Source organism: Natrix helvetica (genome assembly GCF_964273705.1).
Source record: "Natrix helvetica genome assembly, chromosome: 2".
In the NCBI taxonomy this organism is placed as follows: domain Eukaryota; kingdom Metazoa; phylum Chordata; class Lepidosauria; order Squamata; family Natricidae; genus Natrix; species Natrix helvetica.
This window is the reverse complement of record NC_138552.1, coordinates 123789069-123811409: the sequence shown is the minus strand read 5'-3', so window position 1 is coordinate 123811409 and position 22341 is coordinate 123789069. Positions and strand designations below refer to the sequence as shown.

At 38.8% G+C, this 22341-nt stretch overlaps 1 protein-coding gene across 3 annotated transcripts in view; it reads left to right on the top strand.

The window, feature by feature from the left end:
- Positions 1-15556, top strand: part of RUNX2 (RUNX family transcription factor 2) — a 241195-nt gene extending 225639 nt beyond the window's left edge. For 2 of the 3 annotated variants that reach the window (XM_081944430.1, XM_081944429.1), the window contains one exon: positions 14671-15556. In XM_081944430.1, coding sequence (XP_081800556.1) covers positions 14671-15380 — 710 coding nt within the window. In that variant the 3' untranslated portion in view covers positions 15381-15556. The remainder of the gene's footprint in view (positions 1-14670) is intronic. The other variant, XR_014174649.1, reaches the window with a different exon arrangement.
- The last annotated feature ends 6785 nt before the right edge of the window (positions 15557-22341 follow it).

Genomic DNA, 22341 nt, shown 5'->3' with positions numbered 1-22341 from the left:
CAAAGTACACTTGGGAGGGATGCAATAGTTGCATATGAATCCATGGGTTTATTTTATAGGGTGATTTGAGTTCTGCCAAATATTTGTAGTGTAAAGAAATCATAAAAATTGGCTGGTGGTCTTAGCCTAGTGGCTGTTCCTTATACAGTTGAGAATGTTGAATGAACTGTGTGAAGAATGTTTCAGCTATTAGTTTAAAGAAAAAAAAATACAGTCTTCAAGGAACCCCGTGAAATATAGATGACAGAAATACATTTTCTCTTATCTAAAGTAGACAAGGAATTTTTGCTCTAGGCTTTACTTGCCTGTAATCATCATAACTTGAATTTCCTTTGTGAGATATATGAAGATTTTGTTTCTTTTCTTCTTTTTATGCGCTGTCTTGAGAAAACATTGCTATCTGTAATTTGATCATCATTATTTTACATATACTCTGGTCATCTCCATATTATATACATAACCATAAATTTAATAATTCTCAAAGTGTAGCTTGCATCTGTGCCTATCTTGATTTCATCTGAACTTTTAAAGGAAATATTATGATTTATAAAAAATATTGTCTGTTTTGATCAACAATTTATACTCACAAAATTATTTATCTACGCATGCAGGGACAACTATGAAAGCTGCAGAAAAGCATGCTGCATATATCAAGAAAGTTATTTTGTTGTAATCAGGTGTTTCATACCCCACTCTAATATTGGTTTCCAGTAGTTACAGTATCATATTTCTTGTTTAACTAAAATGTATTTCTTAGGAACATACGGTACTACACAGCTGATTAAGTGAAAACCAGTTTCAGTTGTTTAGGGATGGATTGTCTTTGTTGGTTTTTTTTTTAACAAAGTAAAAAATTGTTGTTCTATGCTTTATAACAACTGTGGTGACTCTTAGTAGTAATGTTTATAATAGGAACATGTGATTGGAAGGATTCCTGAATTTGAGTACATTCTAAAATATTTAACTTCTTATGAATAACCTTTACCTTAGGTCTTAGGTCTTAAAACTTTTGTAACCACTCTACAAATAAATAATATTTGTAATTCCGGATATGCAAGCTGATTAATCAGTAGGTCCTCAGCTTGGAATTCCCCTGATAAGGCAGAATTGTATCTTTCTAGTAAGGTACAAGGAAATGTGGGTATTGATATTTCATATAACTAAAAACAGAAGATTAAGAGCAAGTTACCCAGAGTTAGTTTGGAATTTGACGCTGCCAAAATTAAATAAATAAAATAAGGTGCTGGATTCTTTTGTTTTTATGTGCCTATAAAACGGGGGTTTGTGGGTATAATCAAGTTTTTCAGAATCATCTTTTTTTTAAAAAAAGGACTCTGTAGGAGTCATTCGTAAAGGCTAGTCCAGAAGTAACTGGGAATAAGTCCTAATCCAAAAGTTATGAAGGAAACAGAAATCTGTAGTAATATTATGCCATTGTTTTTTGCTAATTATAATGATATTAATTGTCTTATTTTTCAGTTTCTGGCTTCTGATGACTCCTCTTGCATTTTGCTTTCTGGAAAAAGAAACATTATTTGGGGAAAAGTCTCTTAACTTTGTGCTGCTAAGAGAGTTGCAGTAACAAATACACTACAGCTCTTTTAAAATGTAAAGGAACCTTTTACAAACATGCCTTTTGGCTTCCTTAGTGTCAGCCTACCAGGGTTATTTAAAGGATTGAAAGGCTGTTATCACTTCCGGTCAAAGACTACAGTTACAACCTCCTCAGTACTGTTTTTCTAAAGAAAAAAAATTCATTTTTTTCTTTAAAAAAAACAGTGTTAAGGAAGATGTAACTTTCTAGGAGCAAGAAAGCAGAAAGGTGTGCGATAATTTATGAGGATGATAGTAAGATTTCTCAAAACCAGGGTGATTGCACAAATAAGGCTTTTTTTCTGGGGGGGGGGGATGGGAGGATGACTATCAGAAGCATTTGTCAATGATAATGATGATGAACCAAAGAAGACATGTCCACTAATACCACACTATTATCATCATCACCACTCATATGTGTCAAATTTAAGTACCCATTTTGGTGCACCCAGTAGTTTTGAATCAGCAAGGATGGTTTTGGATTAAAAATTTTGAAGTTAAAAACAGCTGAACTTACTATGGTAAATGATTACTGTTTTTCAAATGTGAAGAATTCATATGGGTGACTCAACAGAGGCCTTGTATGTTGTGGTGGAAAGAGGACATTACTGCTCATATCTCCTGTTGGATTATAAATTAGATCTAGTATCACTCTGTAGTGTCCATATGTTTCTTCTTCACTGCATCTAATGGCCTGGATGTCAACATTTTAAATTAAATCAGTGTACTGCCAAAGTATGCTAACAGAGACTATGTAGAATCTGTTAAACTTCACTTCCACAAATTGTCAGAAACTACCTGGTTTCTCCCTGTCTAACTAAATGGTTTTAAGGGAACAGGAAAGATCTTATACATATCCTAAAGCTGTTTGACCAGAGAAGAAATGAAGGGAAAATTACAAAAATACATTTTTTTTTCATTGCAAACAGAAGTATGTTCAGAAAGGAACATTTTAACCATGAATTCTTTATGTGGTCTTCAATTAAAACAGGAATTCTCCTTTCTGAACCTGTGGGCAGTAGCTTTAATGAATGATGGCTTTTAAATAAACTCTTTTCATCTTAGGATATAAAAGCACTTTACAAACATTGATCAGGCTGATTGATGTAAATCCACTGAACTTCAGCCATCACTAAGACAGCGGTTGCCATTTCAGCTGACACAACCCAGGAAAAATGTTTTTACCCATCTGGGAAAGGCAGAGAAACACAAGTAAGATATGTACAGTGCTATGAAAGTGACTTTGAAAGCTATCAGATTTGGTTTTTATCTGTATGGACATAGGTTGGCCTAATAGAAAGACCATAGGTTTGTTCAAAATCCACAGCAACAGTCTCTGTTTTTTTTTCTTTTGTTCAATGATGTTTGATTCTCAAAGATTACCTGGAACCATTGCATTTTTCTTGTCAAGCTTTTTCAGAAATGGCTTGCTATTGCCTCCTGCCTAGAGCTGACTGAGCCAGTTGGGAAATAGAAACATCACACGTCCATTCAGGCTACACAGCAGTGGTCTGCATTTATTGCAGGTCAATACTGTTTGGAAAAATATTATTTTATACCAGCATTGAAAGCTCTGAATGAAACATTTTGGAAATCACAGCCACAAGAGCAGAGGGTGGTCCTTCAGGAGATTATCTGTCTTGAGTATTTGAATATTGGAAACCAAAAGAATCAAGTTGTCATTGCAGTGTAGTGGCTATTATATGAGACTCAAGATAACATATAGATAACATGTACTATCATCTTTTTTTCAATGTGGCTCATCATCTTAGCATGGAAAGGTGAATGTCGGTGAAGAGAGATTTGGAATATTGCCTGATTGTGTTGGTACTTTCTGTAATGGCTACCTATGAAGCTTGGTCTGCCATGGAGATTTTTTTTTCATTCAGTGCCCAAAGGAAAGCAGTAAGAAAACATATTGATTTGTAAGAAAAATCAGAATTGGAACTTTATCCCTTACCCATAGGGAAAGCCAAAACTATTTCCTGTGGTTAGCTCCCCCCCCCCCTTTTCACTCTAACTGCCTAATAAAATACATGGAACTTATTTTCAGGCTACTTTGTTGATAGGCAAATCTAACTCAAGATATGGCTTTGGAGAAGATCACAAGTTTGGGGAAGAATACAGGGCATGATGACCAAGGTTAATTTCATTTTAGAACACTGTTCCTTGTCTTTGATTTTTTATTTATTTGTATGGCTCTTATCATAGAATTGTTTTACTAACTTATCCACTTTTAGGTTCCAGCTTTTCACCCAAGTAGCTTCAGACAAAGGGTACTCCTTCCAATGCACTAAATACTGTAAGCGACCCCTATACAGCCTGGAGTCTAAGATTTTTTTCACCTCATAATGTGTTTCCCCTTCTATCACTACAGGAGGAGGGGGAGTTTGGGTGGACAGTCTTATGCTGGATCCAATTACTGGCTTCAATAAGCTACAATGAAATACTGGGTAAATTTTGCCTAGAATTCTGGGTAGACTGAGTTGAACTGTAACTGGGTTAATTATCTTCACTGTTGGGAATGGACCTAGAAATTTTGGGCCAAATTTCTTGCTAGGAAATCTTATGTATTTGGTAGATATGAAAACTTTGTCCCCCCACATGGAAGGGGGTTGGAGCAAGCGGTGTTTATCAGCTTGCTTCTTGTAGGCTTCTGCCACTTCTGCTAGAGATTTTTTTTGTATTTTCCCATCCTTTCTTTAGTGTGTCCATCCATTCAGTCAGAGACATGGAGGAGGGAGGTTCTCTAGGCAGCTCAGGCATGGGAACATGGTAATTTGGAAAGGAGTTAATCCAGCGCTGCTGTGGACCGCGTTGTTGTATGCCACTTCGGTGAAGGGTAGCATCCGACCAGTTGTCTTGCTGATAGTCCACATAACCCCGGGTGTATTGTTCCACCATCACATTGACCCTCTCTACCGCTCCGTCCGTGCTTGGATGAAACGCTGAGCTCAGTCCTTGTGTGGACCCAATGGACCTCAGGAACTCTCTCCAGAACTTGGTGGTGAACTGGACTCCGCTGTCTGAAATGATTCTCCTGGGCACTCCGTGCAGGCGATAAATGTGTTTCACAAACATTTTCGCTAATTTCTTTGCGGACAGCAATCCTGAGCAAGCAATGAAATGGAAAACAAATTAATAGCTGTCCAGATTAATCTATTCCCACTGCTGTCTGGGAGCTCGACGATGAAGTCCATTGTGATCTCTTCCCATGGTCGGCTAGGGCTGGCCACCCATTGTAGTAGTCCAGGAGGCTTCCCTGGCCGTATTTTCATCGTTGCACAAGTAACACAGCTTTTTATGTAATCTTCCACTTCCGATTTCATCTTTGGCCACCAAAATTGGCACCTGGCAAGGTGGAGCATTTTTAGGAATCCAAAGTGGCCTCCTAGTTTCATATCATGGCTTTGCTATAGAACTTCCAGCCTCAACCCCACGGGGATGTAAAGTTTGGACCCCTTCCAGGCTAAGCCATCTTTCATCGTTAGGGTATTGTTGTTATTATTGAGCCACTGGTCTGCCAGGAGCACCAATTTCATCGCTGTCGTCAGCTTATCCTGGCTTCGGGTCGTGATTTGGGTCGCCTTTTGGTGGGAGGAAGAAAGAATGGGGTGAACCCCTTCTTCCTTCTTACTGTCATACTGCAGTCCTCTTGACAAGGCATCTGCCAACAAGTTCTTCCCTGCTGGGATGTGTTTCAGTTTGAATGTGAACCTTTGGAAGTGTTGTGCCCAGCAAACTTGCTTTGGGGACAGAGAAGATCAAGATGTCATCGAGATAAACGGGCACTCCCCGGTACAGGTGGTCATGTAGCACCTCATTTATGTACTGCATGAAGACTGCGGGTGCTCCTTGTAGCCCAAATGGCATGACTTTGAATTGAAAGCTGCCAAGGGGGCAGTTAAAATCAGTCATCTTTTAACTCCCTCTCTGATTTGTATGCGGTAATACACCTCTCTCAAGTCCAGCTTGGTGAACACCTTGCCTTTAGCCAAGTGGTTCAACATAACTTTCATGAGGGGAAGGGGATAGTGTTCTTCACTCATACCGCATTCAAAGCCCACAGATCAATACAGAGATGAACCCCGCCATCTTTCTTTTCTCTGAAGAGCACTGGGGCCGCTACTTTCAATTTTGCTGGTTCAATAAAGCCCCATTTCAAATTGATGTCGATGTACTGAATTCAACCGTCTCCTTGGGAATTATGGGGTACATTTTCAGCTTTGGTAGGGTAGTCCCAGGGTTGAATTCTATTGTGCAATCTGTGGGCCAATGAAGGGGATCAATCCCTGGGTTGGCCCCTGCCCAGTTATCTGAAATGGTGCCATCTGCTGAGGAAAGGCAGGTGCCCACTTGTATCTCTTCCATCCATGACCTGGGAAGAAAGCCCACCCCGGTGGTGCTTGATTCACAGGCTGCAGCCCAAACATCCGTGGCTGGCTAGGGGGAGATGTGTCCCAAGCCCTTTTGCTAGCTGGATTGATTTCCCCATATTGGTGAGGGACCCGTCTGCGCCCCGGGGATAGGAAGGGGTGCTGGTGTTGGCTTCGCTCCAGCTGCAGGGCAATGGATCAATTCACTTGTGTGTAAGGAGTACGGATCTCCACTCCAGTGCATTGCAGAGCCTCTGCTAGGGAAGGAGAATGTGGGCTGAGATAGGGCTCAACTAGGTGGTCCTGAGCTAAAGCGAGGGTTGATTTCACTCAAGTTTGGCTGCGCAAGTTGGTCTGGGAGGCTCCAATCATCTGGTCAGATACTGGGTGGTTGCTTTTGTCTTCTCCAGCTGTGTCGAAACTGCCATTTCAACCCTCTCCAGCTCCGACAGCATTTCTCCAAATGCCTTAAATCTCCAGGTTTCCTCCTCCGCAGCCACCCTTAGAGCTTTGGAATGTTTGCAGATTGTGTCAGCACAGAGAAGCGACCTGTTATCTGCTACCTTTCCCATGGGCTCTATCTCTATCTTCACTGATATTTTACGCTGTCCCGGGTTGGGTCAGTGTCAGGAGTAAGCACCCCGCCCAGTACCTCAACTGCAGGGGTAGCTAATGAAGTATTTTAAGGCAGATTCGGGTTAATGTCCAAGTTCCAAATAACATCCAAAATTAAATCAGATTCCAAGGCAAAGTATTGCTCAAAGTTCCAATTTATTAAGAGAGTCATGTGGGCACATCTGAGAAAACCTGAATCTGAAAGGTTCTTGGTTTTCCCCACCCAGTTGAAAGTTCAAGATCCTGCCCCCACACCCACAAGCCCATTTTCATTATTTTTGCAATCTTGCCATTCAGGGCCTTTAGTTCTGCTTGAGTCTAGTCCACCATTCCAGCTGTATATCTAATGACTGAAATTGTTAATTTGCCTTGCTTTATTATTATTATGGTTAATCTTCAATTTGATTCACAGTGAATTATTATTATTGATCATCGCACAGCCAGCCAGATGTTCAGACTGAGTTTGGCATTTTTTCTACCTATCAAGTCCTTACCAAGGACCTGGGATAGGCAGATCTGGATGTTTGATGATGTTACAGATGTCATTGCAGGATGGAAGCTGTTCCCAGTAAAGCACATTTTGCGATTGACTGATGGCAAATTTGTCAATGGTGTTCAAGTGGTGCTCCAGTTGTTTTGGGATTGCACCCAAGGTGTCTATTAGTAGTGGTACTACCCTTACTACCTTACTTACTGCCACAGTCATTCTATTTCTACTTGTAGATCTTTGTACTTTGTTAACTTCTCCAATTGTTTCTCTTCTATTCTGCCATCTTCAGGCACTGTGACATCCACTATCCAGACTTTTTTTACTTATCGACAATTGTATTATTATTACCGATCATTGCACAGTCAACCAGATGTTTGGATTGGGTTTGGCATCTTTGTGTACCTATTGAATCCTTATCAAGAACCTAGGATAAGCAGATTGGATGTTTGATGGTGTTACAGATTGTTGCAGGACGAAAGCTGTTCCAAGTAAAGCCACCTTCTGCAATTGACTGATGACAAATTTATCAATGCCTATGGTGTTCAATGGTGCTCCAGTTGTTTTGGGACTGCACCCAAGGTGCCAATTACTATTGGTACTATCTTTGCTTGCCTTTGCCATAGTTGTTCTATTTCTATTTGTAGGTCTTTGTATTTTGTTATCTTCTCCAGTTCTTTCTCTTCTATTCTGCTGCCTCCAGGCACTGCCACATCTATCATCATCATCATCATCATCATCATCATCATCATCATCATCATCATTGATTTAATCTTCAATTTGATTCATAGTCTAGGACTGGTAAAAACTTAACAGTTCAAATCCTAACCAACGACCTAAGAGCTGTTAAGGTAATGTCTGAGTATATAGGCAGTTCTGTGTAAGGTGGTGTTTTTTTTGCAAGTCGGAATATTGAGATCTAATAACTTCAAAATGTTCATGTATCTAGACAATCCTTTGGTATTGCTGCAAGGGTATTGATTTCTTCTTCTGCAATCACTCAACTTCAATTTGCAGATCACAATATTTTGTTATTTTTTCAGCTGCTTCTTTTCAATTTGTGTATCATCTGGTATTGCAATATCAATGAACCAGACTTTTTTCTGTTCTACAATAGTGATGTCAGATGTATTGTGGGCCAGATGTCTGTCTGTTTGGATCCAAAAGTCCCACAGGAGCTTGACTTGCTCATTTTCAAGAACTTTGTCAATCTGGTATTCCCAGTCATTTTTCCTGCATTTGAACCCTTGAATAGCTTCAGCTGGTTCAGAATGCAGTGGGGTGAGTAGTTATGCGTGCTCCTAGGATGGCACATATTATGCCTCTGCTTCATAAGCTATACCAGTTGCTTCTGAGTTCAATTCAAGATGCTGGTTTTAACTTTTAAAACTCTTCATGGCTTGGGATCAGGTTATCACCCCGAGTACATCAGCCCAGCCCACTAGATCCAGCAGAGGGGGCGTGCTACAGATGCCATCTGCCAGAGGCTTACATTTGGTGGATCCCAGGTGGTGGGCCTTCTCTGCTGTGGCACTTGCCTTATGGAACAATTTCCCCTCTGGACATTAGGTTAGCTCAATTCCTTTTGATGTTCTGGAGGTCCCTCAAGACCTGATAATGCCATCTGGTGTAGATTGTATGGTGCAATAAGGAATGTGGATCTGAAAATAAATATATCAAAGACAAGGTTCTTGATAAAGGAAATGGAATGAACAGCTGCAACTTATACATAAAAGCCAGAGCAAAGATAAAAAACAGTAGAACATTTGCTAAAAACTGGAAAATGGATGGACAAATGTTAAGATGCGCAAATGTTGGTTTTAAAAGTTAGTGGATAATATCTGGTTTGCTAAAATAAGCAAAAACAGTTTTCTGTAAGAATGTTTTGTTACATGCATGTGAAAGTTGGATATGTTCAATCAAATATAATGGGAATATAGTACTTAAATTCCATTGTAAAATGGGAAGAGGCAAGGTTAAGAATCAATGGATACTGAATGAATGTGGATTGAATACAAAAGTGAGTAACTATATGATGAAGTACATTGAGGTGGTATAGTCATTTAGAAAATATGTATGAAGATTGAATCACAAAATAAATCTAGGGGAAAAGAATTGGTTGAGGAAAGAGAAAGAGGAAGTCTTGGATAGATGGAAAAAGGAAAAAAGTGAAACATTTAAAAACAAAAAAAAGAGAGAGCAATATATGAAGAAATTCATGGAAGTGGTGGAAACACTTCCATAAATGAAGATTATCCAAGAACCAAAAATACAGGCAAGTATAGTAAATGGTACTGGTGTAAGCTAGATTTAGCTAATTTATTTTCCTTTTGCCTTTAGTTCCTTTGGCTTACTGGTGCTTATTCTCTTTCTGCACTTTCCTTTCAAATATTATGATGGGTACAAACTTATGTATCTTCAAACAAATGTTTCTTTTCTTTCTCTGTTTAATTTATCTTATTTCATTCATCAATAGGTATATTGATTCCATTTGATTCAGGAGGCTTCTTTTTTTCTTTTTAAGCAGATGATGAGCTCATTCATCTGTTGACTCATTTATGAAGTTCAGAAAGTTTCACCTCAGTCCTCCCCCATCGTCAGACTGTCTCTCTTCACATTCCCAGTGGCGTCCTCACTCTTCCTGATCTTGAGTTCTAACACTTTTGGGCTTGCACTGACTGCTGAATCCCTGATTTTCAAGATTTGTTAAAGGGAAATGCTCAGCCTCATTTCTTACAGCAAACTGGGCAGTTTCGCTTTTTCTGTAAAAGAGGTAACCCTTTGGACTTCTTTCTGGCACACTGTATAATCTTGAGGGTGCCAGAATTACTCTCTCCAGCCACACTTCAGACACATCAATAAAGTAATAAAAAAGAAGGAATTACTTGTCTTATTTTAGAGTCAGACTTAGTAGGGTGCCTCATAAAACATCTTGAATTGTAATCTCCCCACACACAGACACGCATAAACACATTACACATTTAATTTTACTTACTTCTCTTTAATAACTACAACGTAACTTTTAAATATGTACCAGCAACCAGTCTGAATGGTATATGCAAACTCTTTGGTAGATTTCTGTGCCTGCTGTTTTTGATTTTGGTCTCAGCTCATAGCTCTATAGTGTAATGTGAATAGCATTAACCACTAATCAACCAGTCACTTGAGTGATATATGGCTAAATGTCCAAGTGGCTGAAACTTTAAAGACTTCCCACAAATCTAGGAGCAAAGTCTAACTTAGACTTTATGAGCAATTGTAGTCTTATCCCATAGCGCCTAAAAAAAATTAGACTCTTAGGACTTTCCCCCCACAATAATTTGATGTGGCATCCAGGCCCAAGTTTTGTACATTCCTGCTTCCTGCCCCTCCATCCCCCACTGCCTTCTGTTTTAGGTTCACCTCAGTTCTGGGGGGGGGGGCTATGCCTCACTTTGTAGGCAATTTTAAACTGATTAATTAACATAAAAAATACTCAGACATTTCCATGAGTCATTTTTTTTTCTTTTCAGGTCTGAATCATGTTTTTTATTATTGCTCCACATAGATATAATAATGCTGGGAAATCAAGTATCCACTGAATATGGAATAGTCTCTAATTCTCACTTTGCATACTTAGTCAAATCAATAGTTGTGAGCTCATATCCTATCTTACTTCACCTTGATTTTTTATTCTATTCATCTGGGGGAAAACTGAATATGATACAGCAATGCTTTGTGATAGTCTGACGTATTCTTTAGGGTAATCTATGTAGGATTGTAAAATGATATTTTGTCCTTAGTAGCAGCACCCTTTCTATAAATCAACAGCAGATCAATCCATTCAAGGCAGTCAGAAAAAGTTTTTAATGAACTTGTCCAGCTTCATTTAAAAGCAATAACCTCTAACTGGGCTATATTGTGGTGAAGGAAATCAATAATATGAATTACTAGCCATTCTATAGCAAATAGCATTTCGTGGCTATTGTTTAATCTGTGAGCAATTTGAGAGATATCCAAATCCATGGAGGCCAAAAACAAACTTTTTCTGGAATATATGAACTTACGTCCAATCAAATATTTATTGTTGCCATCCAAGACCAGGGTACGTACAAAAATAAGACAAAATAAAACTGAAATAGGACAAGAACAGAATGTGCTAGAAGCATAAGCACTAAATGTGAACAATGTAAAACTATACAGAGCAGAAAAAGTACAAAACCGCTAAGAACATCAGCAAATTTTGTTTACACGTTAATGCACAAGGGAGAATTTATGGGTTGGGGGAATCACCCCATGGTCTCAACTGCCCATCTGTTGGTTCTCACTTTGCCCTTTTTTCCCCTGGAACTGGAGATTCCAGGAAAGCTCCAGATAGAATGGCAGATAGCATAGAATTTGGTAGAAAGCTCAGGAAAATAATTCTCAAGAAAACTTGCTAGATGTTTTCCTTCCTTAGAGTCCTGCTTCTACCATCCTGATGGTTTTCTCTCTCATGTTGGTTTATATATTGTAAACGGTACTGTAGTTTGGTTCCTGATTGCTATCTGTTTCTACTGAGATTGACTGGAAAGAAATGTGAAGGAAGGATGGATGGAAGGAAGGAAACACCTCTCCTTCCTCCAAGAAAAATGAAACAAGAAAGAAAAAACCATGCATTCAAAACTTCTTCAAATAAGTAATTTCCTCTACCTTCATTTTCCCTCTCTCCAACATTAGACTGATGGGTAGTAACCTACCTATAGATAGGAAACTTAGGACTGCAAAGTGAAAATGTGGTATCTGTGTTGCCACTACAAAATTTTGAATCAAATCCTTTGTACTTTTTAACACTCAATATTCTAAATAAAAAATAAAAATGTTTTGAAAAAACTACTTTACATAAGGAAATGAAATGTTTCTTTTTAACTAGAATTAGACTGTTTATATACAGTAGTTCTGTTGAATTATGGATGCTGTTATATTAAGAATCTTTCCCAACTTCATAGATAATAGTTCCCACCACCAGAACAGTCTTTTCCTTCATTTCCCTGCAGCCAATCACTCACAAACAGAAGCAGATGCTGCACATCAGTCTTTTAAGACAAAATCTATTCCTACTGCTTCTGCCTTTTAAGTTCATTCAGATATTTCAAAAACTACTTTTTTGGAGTTGCTGTTGGTTAGATCTCTGCTTGTAGCCATTTTAATCTTTGTCTACTTAACACTTGGGTTCTACTACTTAGCATGTCGATCAGAAAGGTTGGCAGTTCGAATCCCTAGTGCCATGTAATGGAGTGAGCTCCCGTTACTTGTCCCACCTTCTGCCAACCTAGCAGTTCGAAAGCGTGTAAAAATGCAAGTAGAAAAATAGGGACCACCTTTGGTGGGAAGGTAACAGTGTTCTGTGTGTCTTCGGCATTTAGTCATGCTGGCCACATGACCATGGAAACGTCTTCGGACAGCACAGGCTCTTCAGCTTTGAAATGGAGATGAGCACCTTCCCCTAGAGTCGGGAATGACTAGCACATATGTGCGAGGGGAACCTTTACCTTTATCTAGCATTGCCTGCTCATAGTCACCTACTTCAATTGTCAGGTTTCCTTGGAGCATGATTTCTTAGACAATTTCTCTCTTCCCTCAGTTGTGAGTTTTGCTTCAACCTATGAGCTTCAGTTAAAAAAAAACATGTTTCAAAATCACTCTACTCCATATATTCAAATATTTAAAATGTCAATGGGAATTCCTCCCTGCTTAATCATAACTCATTTAACCATAATTGAGCCAAGCCCAATCGAGAGTAGCAAATCCAGGCTTAATTTATGACTCCACATACAGACAAATATAAATACTGTAAAACAATAGACATATGGAAATGACAGTCATCCAAGAGGGGAGAAATAGACTGTTGATACTGTTCCCAGCACTTCAATGTAATTGCCTTATATGACTATGGACTACTATTTGCTTACTGTCATGGCCAATCTGATGAGTAATATTCAGAAAAGAACAAACACAGAGCAAGCAAATGCTTGTTGAAAGGGCTCACCTTAAGTCAAGTTAAAATATCTGTCCCAACTGCTCATATTAACCGCAGAAGGCAATGAAATGCCCCTTTAATATACTACTCAATTTCAGGGCAAACTATTCAAAGATATCCTTAGGCAAGCACACCACTTTTCCTAAATGACAAACAGAGAAAGTGGATTTCTCTAGGCGGCAATCTGATTGTCTTCAGTGTGTTCAATGATACTGGGCTTTCCAAGCTGTAACAATATTAAAGAATACTGAATACCTGCATTGTTATCTTTAACATGACAATGCACAATAGATTCAACTAGCAATCTTTTCTCCAAAGGTTTCTATGCTAGAGAATTAGATAAACTGTTGATATAAGACTATAGATGATTTCTTATTAGACTAGATAAAACTAATGATGCCCTAAAAGTAGTTAGATCAGGAGTTCTGTTGCCAACTGATCAACAGTCAGAATCCTGGAAAACTGTTTCTCTATAGTTATAGAGCAGAATTCAGAACATGGATCTGGAAACTACGCACAAGATCACTGTATCCATGTCCACTTTGAACATCACAGGGCAACTTTGTAACTCAAGAAGTTAAATTTAGAATAGCACGCAATTTAAATTTTTGAAACCAAATTACAATTCCTGTTATTTCTCAAGGGACAGGTTTCTTATTGCAAATTGCTTTTTAATTCTGCAGTATTTTCTTTTCTTTTGTTATCATTAGCCTTCATCACAATTGCTGCTATTAGTTTGTGTTTCTGATTCCCATCATTTTAGAGTTTTTGCTTCTATATAGAAACAACATCTAAAGTGCTTTGTGCAAAGTACTTCTCATTCCTGTGCCTGGAAAGGTTAGACAAGCCACAGGGAAGTGGCCTGATTTTAGCACCAGAAGGATATCGTACTCTGGACCAGTAATATAATATCTATGGAAGTGCTGATCCTAGATGGAGGATCTGGAGAAGGAATAGGTTTCGAACTATCTGTAAACCTGATTGCAGAATGCAGAATTTTATAAAATTTATATTCTGCATTTTCACCAAGGCTCAAAGAACCGTGAAAAGTTAGTAAAACAGATTGTTAAGGGCTTTGCCTAGTGACTAACACTTGTATTGTGGGGAGGGGGAGAAATTGAGCTAGGAATTGCTGGAAATCCATTTTCCAGGGACATTAACAAAATGCTTTATTTCTTTCACATTAGAGCACATTTTGTATCTTCTATTCTCTTTCTCCCTTTTGGCCCATCTAAAAGCCAGATTCCCTCAAACTGAGATAATAATCCTTCAGAGATAGTTGGGAATTGGAGCTGTTTTATGATGACTTGTGTCATAGTGCTGTCGCATTTCAATTTTCTTTTTAGTAATCAAATCTTTCTCACAGATTAAAAAAAATAGACATAGAAGAGAAAGGTATAAAGAGAATCTGATTTTAATCCAAGGGCAGCTGGAATTGTTCAACTTGACAGTATCACATTCTGCAGGTTTAAGATTTTTCTCAAGAGAAATATTTACTTTAGAATCCAAATATCTCTTCTAAAAAATCTACCTTGGTTGACTGCAATAGTTGCTTTGTACAAAGTTTTTTCCTGGGATGGTTATTCTTGTTTCTTTTTCAGATTCTGAGCCTTGCACTCCAGATACTCCCTCTGCCACTGCTTCACCATCATCTTCTGAAGATCCTGCAACACTCACAGCTCCTCCTTCACCATCTCCTCCATTTGGTTGTGAGGTCTCCATATTTCCCTCACCACAGCCCACCTCCACCATGGCCCTGAATCTTGAATCATCGCAGGTATCCGTTCCTGGCCCACTGAACCCACCTTCTGCTTCCGTTTCCTCCCTACATTCTGGTCTTCCTTCCACCCTAACACCAACTGCCTCTGTTTCAGTTACACAACCCCGCATTTATTCACCTCCAAATATTGCTGGGTCACCCAGCCATGGCCCACACCTTATTGACTGGCTTCCATATCTTGCCTCAGTGATGACCACCACAAAGAGAGGGAAGGAAGAAGAACAAACAACCCTAGGAACGGGCCCACCTGAGCACATGAAGCGCTGTGGAAGCACCTATTTACCAGGACTCAGTGAAGGGGAGAATGTTCATGCTGGTTTCGTCAAGCAGCAACCTCCAGAGTCAGTTTGTTCACCACCCCCATTTCAGGACATTCCCCTCCATTCTGAGCAGGTACCTGCCACTCTAGGAAACATCCTGGCCGAGTTGAAGACAATGAACCACCACCTTTCCATCATAGCAAGGGCTCTTAGCCACCTTGCCTCATCTTGCACAACTCAGCAGGAGTCCACAAACGTGCAAGACTTGTAAAAGAGGAAATGTCTGCATCTTCTAACTAGAAAAACAGACAGATTGGTATGAAAGACTGTGTGAAATGTAAATACAGACTGTGGCAGGAATGATTTCTGGGAATTTGCCTTACCCTTGATACAGGAGAGGTTAGATAGGTTCTCGGGCTTCTTGTTCTTCTCTTGGAATGCAGACCTCAAAACTATATCAGTATCAATAAAGTCATTGGTACACACAATAGCTGTTTTTCTTTTTCTTCTGTCTCTTACATTATTTGAGGTGAGTAAATGTATATACTCATACAAACCCATTCAGTATGAATGAAATACAAAATTTCTCCCTGTGAGCAGATTATAGTACTGGAGCAGGTCGGAGGAAGATAATCTGGGAAACTGCTGGCCTTGTCTGTTTTGAGCCTTTCCAGTTCTTATGTTTTAAGATTGAGAACAAGGCACATGGGTATGTGTGGGGGAGGGGATTGTTTGGTTGGGACTGGCTGCATGGCTGCAAGAGGTGATTAATGCTCCCTAAATGAACATTAAAACACTGTCTATTTAGAAAGTGCTTCTTGGATCTGGATCTTTGTAATTATAGGCTACTTTTCAATCTTCCATTTCAGGGTAAGATTATCAGGAAAGTGTGGCCTTAAGGTCTAGAAACATCAGAATGAAACTGATTATACAGATCTATTACATTTGGGATTTTTAGCTAGAATATGGATGATCTATGCTAGAAATAGAAGAGGGGAGTGCAACCCTGTTAGTTAGAATGACCGAGTGAAAAGGAAATTCTGAGATCATCTCATCCAACCCACAGTTCAACTAATCATCAAGTTATTATGTTGATGACTCTCCTTTCCTTGATTCAAAAAACAAAAAAGAAGGAGAAGAAGCAATCCCTGATCTCACTTAAATTCAATAACATGCTGGATGAGGGAGAACAAGCTGAAATTAAAAGGAAAGGCTCTTTTGAAGACTCCTGGCACCAGAATCTGACTGAAAGTTGACTGCAGAAATGGACTGTGAGAGAAGGTCTTCTTCTATATTGTTCCCAATCTACAGAATGAATTGTCAAAGGGGATGCCACCTTTGCTCCCTACTTGCCCATTATGGGGGAAATTGCAAGATCCCACCACTTTCCCAGAGCCTTTGATTTTTGCTTGCAAAATTTTAGGTTTTACCTCAATTTTAATATTTTTATTCTTAGGTTTTATGGTGTGTATTTTTGCATTGCTATAAGCTACTTGAATGTTATATTAATGGAAAGGTGGAATACAAAATCTAAGAAAGGATAAAGTATTTCTAACAGACTAAACTGTTGAGTTGGCTGGCCCTGCAAATCCTCTAGATCAGCAAAGGAGATTCATATAGAAATTAGATTTTTAGTGCAATGATAATAGAAGCTGATTTGGCAAGGTATACTCCATGCATATGTGGCATTCAGGCTTCATCTTGTATTTGTATAGTGGCATAGCTTTCACTCAACTGCTTCAAACAACATTTAAGACTAAATCAGAAATTCAGGATATAGTTTCTAAAAAGCTTCTGATCAATAGTTGTCAAGTGCATTGCTAGATGTCTATGGAGATTCTCAGTCATCCAGATCATGATTGTCATGACAACCATGACCTGGATGACTGAGAATCTCCATAGACTTCTGATAAATACTTTTTAATGCAATATCTGATCTTCCAATGTGGTTAATTAAGCTTTAAAGGCTCCCTGACACTTTCTGGGTTTGTAGAAATCCCTTCAATCCTTCACACAGCTAGGAAATCAAACACACCAAAGGCCAAGCTACAAAATGATAGGTATGCAAAATAAATTAGAGTGCTGTTTACACAGGGTTAAATATTTTATGAAAGTTACACTGACATAAGGGCAAAAGAGGACACTACCATGATTCTACATTATGATGTCTACTATCGCCAAGGTATACTTGAAGTTCTGCCATATTATGATAACAAGCATGAGAAGATTCTGAACAATTTATAAATGAATGTTCTCAGTTTTCTTGATCTGTGTTCCTGGCATTTTTAAACTTAGTGTTTAGGAGCTGTTCCCTTTAAACAAGAAAAAATAGCATTGCCATCAATAGAGTATATGCAATGCTAATATCCAAAGCAAATGAGCTAGACATATTGAATTAAGAGTGATAAGCAATTATTTCTGTTTAAATATTTAATTATTCAGATTTAAAATGGGGAAAGCTACCAACCATTACCTGATAAACAACATTTTATAAAACCTATTTCAAATAATAAATTCTGAGTATGAAAGTGATATTTATCATAATTTATTTTTATCATCGGCCTTTTTAGATAATTATGAACTGGAATTAACTCTAAAGAACAAAACAGTTTTGATTTTTTGTCTAATTATACCAACAGAAATATTTGCCAGATTGCTTCCACTTTCTTGATTGGTGATAAGTTGCAGGACTGTGTGACTTGATTTATTTTCCTTATGTAAGTCACTAATGAAGATTTATGGATTAGGTTCAGTTGTCATAGTCTTGCTTCATCAAACCAATCCAAGATTGTATGCATGCCCCTATATTTCTCATTTCTCTTTTTGCATATGTGGTTAAAATAAGGCTTCTTGGCTTGTTAAGCAAGAGTTTAAAACAGCTGTTAAATAGAGTTTTGAATTAATCTGATATATTGTAATTTGATCTGGGCTTACAGAAAATATTCCAATCAACTTCCCACAAGAAAGATTGCACCAGGCATACCTTATTTGGAAGACAATTTAAAATGGGTGGGGGAGAGTAATGAAGGACTACTTCATTGAAGTTAGCTGCCATGGTTCAGCCTGTACCTGGAAGAAGGCCTCTGAAGATGACCTTAGGGAACCAGTAATAACATTCCTTCAGCTACCATCTTTCTTCTTAACTGAATCCAAATATGACATCATTGAAACAGTGCCTGGTTGTAGTGGTGAACTCTGTTAGGGCCAGCAAACTGATCTCCATCCAAATAAGAAAGATGTTGTTAGTGGATGACTTTTGTGCCCAGAATGATTGGTTTCAATATATTTTAAATGGGGTTGCTTTCCCACTCTCTGAGGATTAATGTCTTAGGGAGAAAGATGTTGTTAGTGGATGACTTTTGTGCCCAGAATGATTGGTTTCAATATATTTTAAATGGGGTTGCTTTCCCACTCTCTGAGGATTAATGTCTTAGGGGTGCTTATGAATTCATCCATAATTCTGGAAGAACAAATGGTCTCTGTGACATGAAGAACCTTTCACTACCTTAGGCTGTGATGGATTATTGAAGGAAGTAATCTTGTAATGATCATCTATGCCCTGGTAATTTATTGAGATTGTTGCAATACCCTTGAAGGTGATTTGGAAATTTCAGTCAGTAAAGTTGTGGCAAGAGACAAATTGGGATTGAATTTATAAAAGGTATCTCCATGTCTTCTTTATGATCTTGACTAGTTCCTACTTTGTTTCCAATTCCAACTCATGGTGCTGGCTTGCCCTTCACAGCTATATGCATAAGTCACTCATCTCTAGGTTGATATTGGAGTATTGGGGGTGGGTATCTGGGAAAGTTTTCAATTTCATAGGAACTGAAGATATCTGGGAAAGTTTTCAATTTCATGGCCTCCTTAGGAATCACAGTTATCCCAATTAATTTCTAATCTGATATATGAAGATAGTTACGCATTACAATACTTGTGTGATGATATAAATATGAAGGGCATTGCCCTTCATGGTAATGGTCAGACAAATTCCTGGTGCAGCTAAGGTTAACTGGTACTCTGTGCCACTGCAGGATGGGATCCATTAGAAAGTCTGTCCAGGTGCCTGATAGTCCTGAAAGGTACCTGGGGAAATTCCCAACTATCTGTGTAGGAATTCCACTGATTCTCTATGGAGCCTCTAGCAATATATAATAAACAAAGCACCATTACTTCTCTCTTATTACATTCATGGGCTGTCAGCCAGCTGCCTTGTTGATAGTAATACATTCCATAATAGGAAAAGATGTTCAGGAAGACCTGGCTGGCTGTTTGCTCACTGTGATTCTTTGGCTCACCAGTTTGCCAATACAGTTGCTTAGAAGTCCTGACTGCACTGTTACATTCTTTTTGGCCTGTGGTTTATCAGGAAGTGAATAAGGTGCTCTTTAGTTTGATCCCTGCCACATGTGTGCTTGGCCTATATCCCTACTCCCTTTTATCTTAGCTGTGCTTTGTGTGGCAACCTAGATTGGGGGGTTGTCATTGCTTTACTTTAGGAAGGGGTGATACCAGCAGCTTGGAAGGTCCTTGGATCCAGGACTGTTTGATAATGATTGCCCAGTGTCTAACTTTTCCTTTTTAGGGAAGATTGTGGAGCATTTACTTGGGATTTAACTCCAGAAGAAATGAGTTTTCTGTTCAGGTTCAAGCCTATGGGATTGAAAAATACTTGTTTGCTCAAGTAGATTACCTTTTTGAAGACCTTGAGGGAGGAAGTGTTCTTATTTGATTTCTTGGTAGCTTTTGATACCATCAGTCATGGTATCCTCCTGGATCAACTACAATGAATGGGGATTAAGAGCACTGTGATCCGTTTCTACCTTGATATTCTTCTTGGATCCTTGAAAAGCTGCTCCTAAACAGAGGAGGATGGCAAAGGATATGATATGAGGAAGTGGGAACCACTGCATTCAAAAGAGGAATATGGGGAGCATGAACCCATATGTTTTGCATCAAGAACTTATAGGTAGTCTTTGACTAATGACCACAATTGGGCTCAGAATTTCAATTGCTAAGCAAGGCAGTTGTTAAGTGAGTCATGCTCAATTTTCTGACCTTTTCCCCCACAGTTGTTAATCAAGCAACTGTAGTTTTTAAGTGAATCACATGGTTGTTAAGCAAATCCAGTTTCCCCCATTGAATTTGCTTATCACAACCCAGCTGGGAAGTTTGCCAATGGTGATCACATGACGCCGAGATGCTGCAACCACCACAAGTACATGCCAGTTGCCAAGTGTCCATATTTCAATCATGTGACAACATGAAGGCTGCAACAGTTGTAAATATGAGGACCGATGTAACTTTTTATACTGCTATTGTAATTTCAAATGCACGCTAAATGAAAAACTGTAAGTCAAGGACTACTTCTATGTTGATAATAGCAATTCAGTAGGGACTTCATCTCTCAATACCAAAACCATTCTTGAACACTGTAAGGACAGGAAACAGGAAAAGGGATGCCATGGTGTGGCTCTACGCAAAAATTTCGCTCTCACCGTTTACGGAGATGAGAAATGCCAGCCTGAGAAGGGGATGGACCAGCAGGATCCTTCAAGCACCAATATGCCCAAAGTGTCCATTTGGTGCTTGAAGGATCCTGCTGGTCCATCCCACTTCTTTGGTGTCCATTAGCCCACATAGCTTTTTGTTTTTGTTGAATATGTATTTCTATGAAAGGCACAGGTTTTTGCAGTCAAAAATTTCTATATTCCATATAGAAATAAAACAGGGAGCATTTTTAAAAAGACTTATTAATAGGAAAATATTTGTAACTCAAGGATGAACTGTAGAGTACTTGGTGTTCTCTTAACTTGGTTGTTTTCCTACAGACATTTCCTTACCCAGCCAGGTAACTAGACAAGTACTAACAAAGTCCTAACAAAGATTGTTGCACCAAAAGTATAAAAGAACAATAAAGAAATTTAACCAATCCTTTAAGTAGCAAAAGGAAGAAGCAGGAATGTCTTATCCATAGATGGAAATAATAACAGTAATTTAAAAAAACAACTCCAAAAACAGCAATACAAAGTTGCTATTTTCTTTGAAGACTCTGCTTTGCAGAACAAATGTGGGGAGAATTTGCCACTGATGTCTTTCTGGCAGGAATCAAAGGTGTGAAACCAATTTCTGTGGTGGCCAGAAAAAACAATCTGGTCTGCTTTTATCAGTAGCAGCCCAACTGAACAACCACTATTCTTGTTCTCTCCTTTAAAGGAAACGTCTGAGAGTGATAGCAAGGTTAGATGAGGCTGTGGAGCAAGAGCCCTCAAGCAGTTTAATCCCTTCCAGCTGCGGCACATCACAAGGTTGTGCCAGTTTAAGGTTCATGGCACTGTCTATCTATATTGTTGCTTCTTCACCAGAACAAGCATCTCAACACTTACAGCCTTTGGGTTGTATTATGAGCTGGAGGAGTAGCAAGATATGCTATCAACTTAGAAAGGCTCTCAGAAATGCTCCATTGAATGGACTAAAAATTTCCTTCCCGTGCACTACAATGCTTTGGAGCCACTTTCCCTGGTGGTAAACATAATACAAACTTTGGGCTTACTGACCTTTGCAAAATTATTGGGCTTGTTTATATGGTGGGTCCCGCCACCTCAGTTGAACAGTTCCTTCCAGTGGCTTCCTGCTACTTGTGTTCACCCTTAACAAAAATCTGCAGGAGACCTCTCAAGGGCAGGGCAACCAGAAGTCCTACAAAAGGAGGACATGTCCTCCTTGTTTTCAAGTCCACTGTCTCCCAGACATAATTTTAAAATCAAATATTATCTAGGTCTTTGAGTTAACTCTTCATTTTTAGTATTTTTGCCTGTTTTTACAACAGTAATCATTGAAACGTTTGTCTGTTGTAACCTTATAAATTGTCTGGTTGTTTTTTTCCCTTGTCCATCAACAGACTCAATAGCCTAGATTTACAATATTTGATTTATTTTCTGATTCCAGCAATCAGCTTCAATCCAGGCCTTTCAAATCTATGTGATCTATGATCACTGTAGTCTGCAGATTATGACTCATCCTACATTTCTGTAGTAAAATTTGAAAAGTGCATCATCATCAGTTCTAGGTTATTGGTAGCATGTGTTCCTGAAAGAAAGATTTGTTGGAAAAAATATTGCAACTGAAAATCAGCCTTTCTGTTGCTGGAAAAAGTAAGCTCATATGCAAATAGACCTAAGAATCTTTCCTTCCTTCCTTCCTTCCTTCCTTCTTGCCTGCCTGCCTGCCTG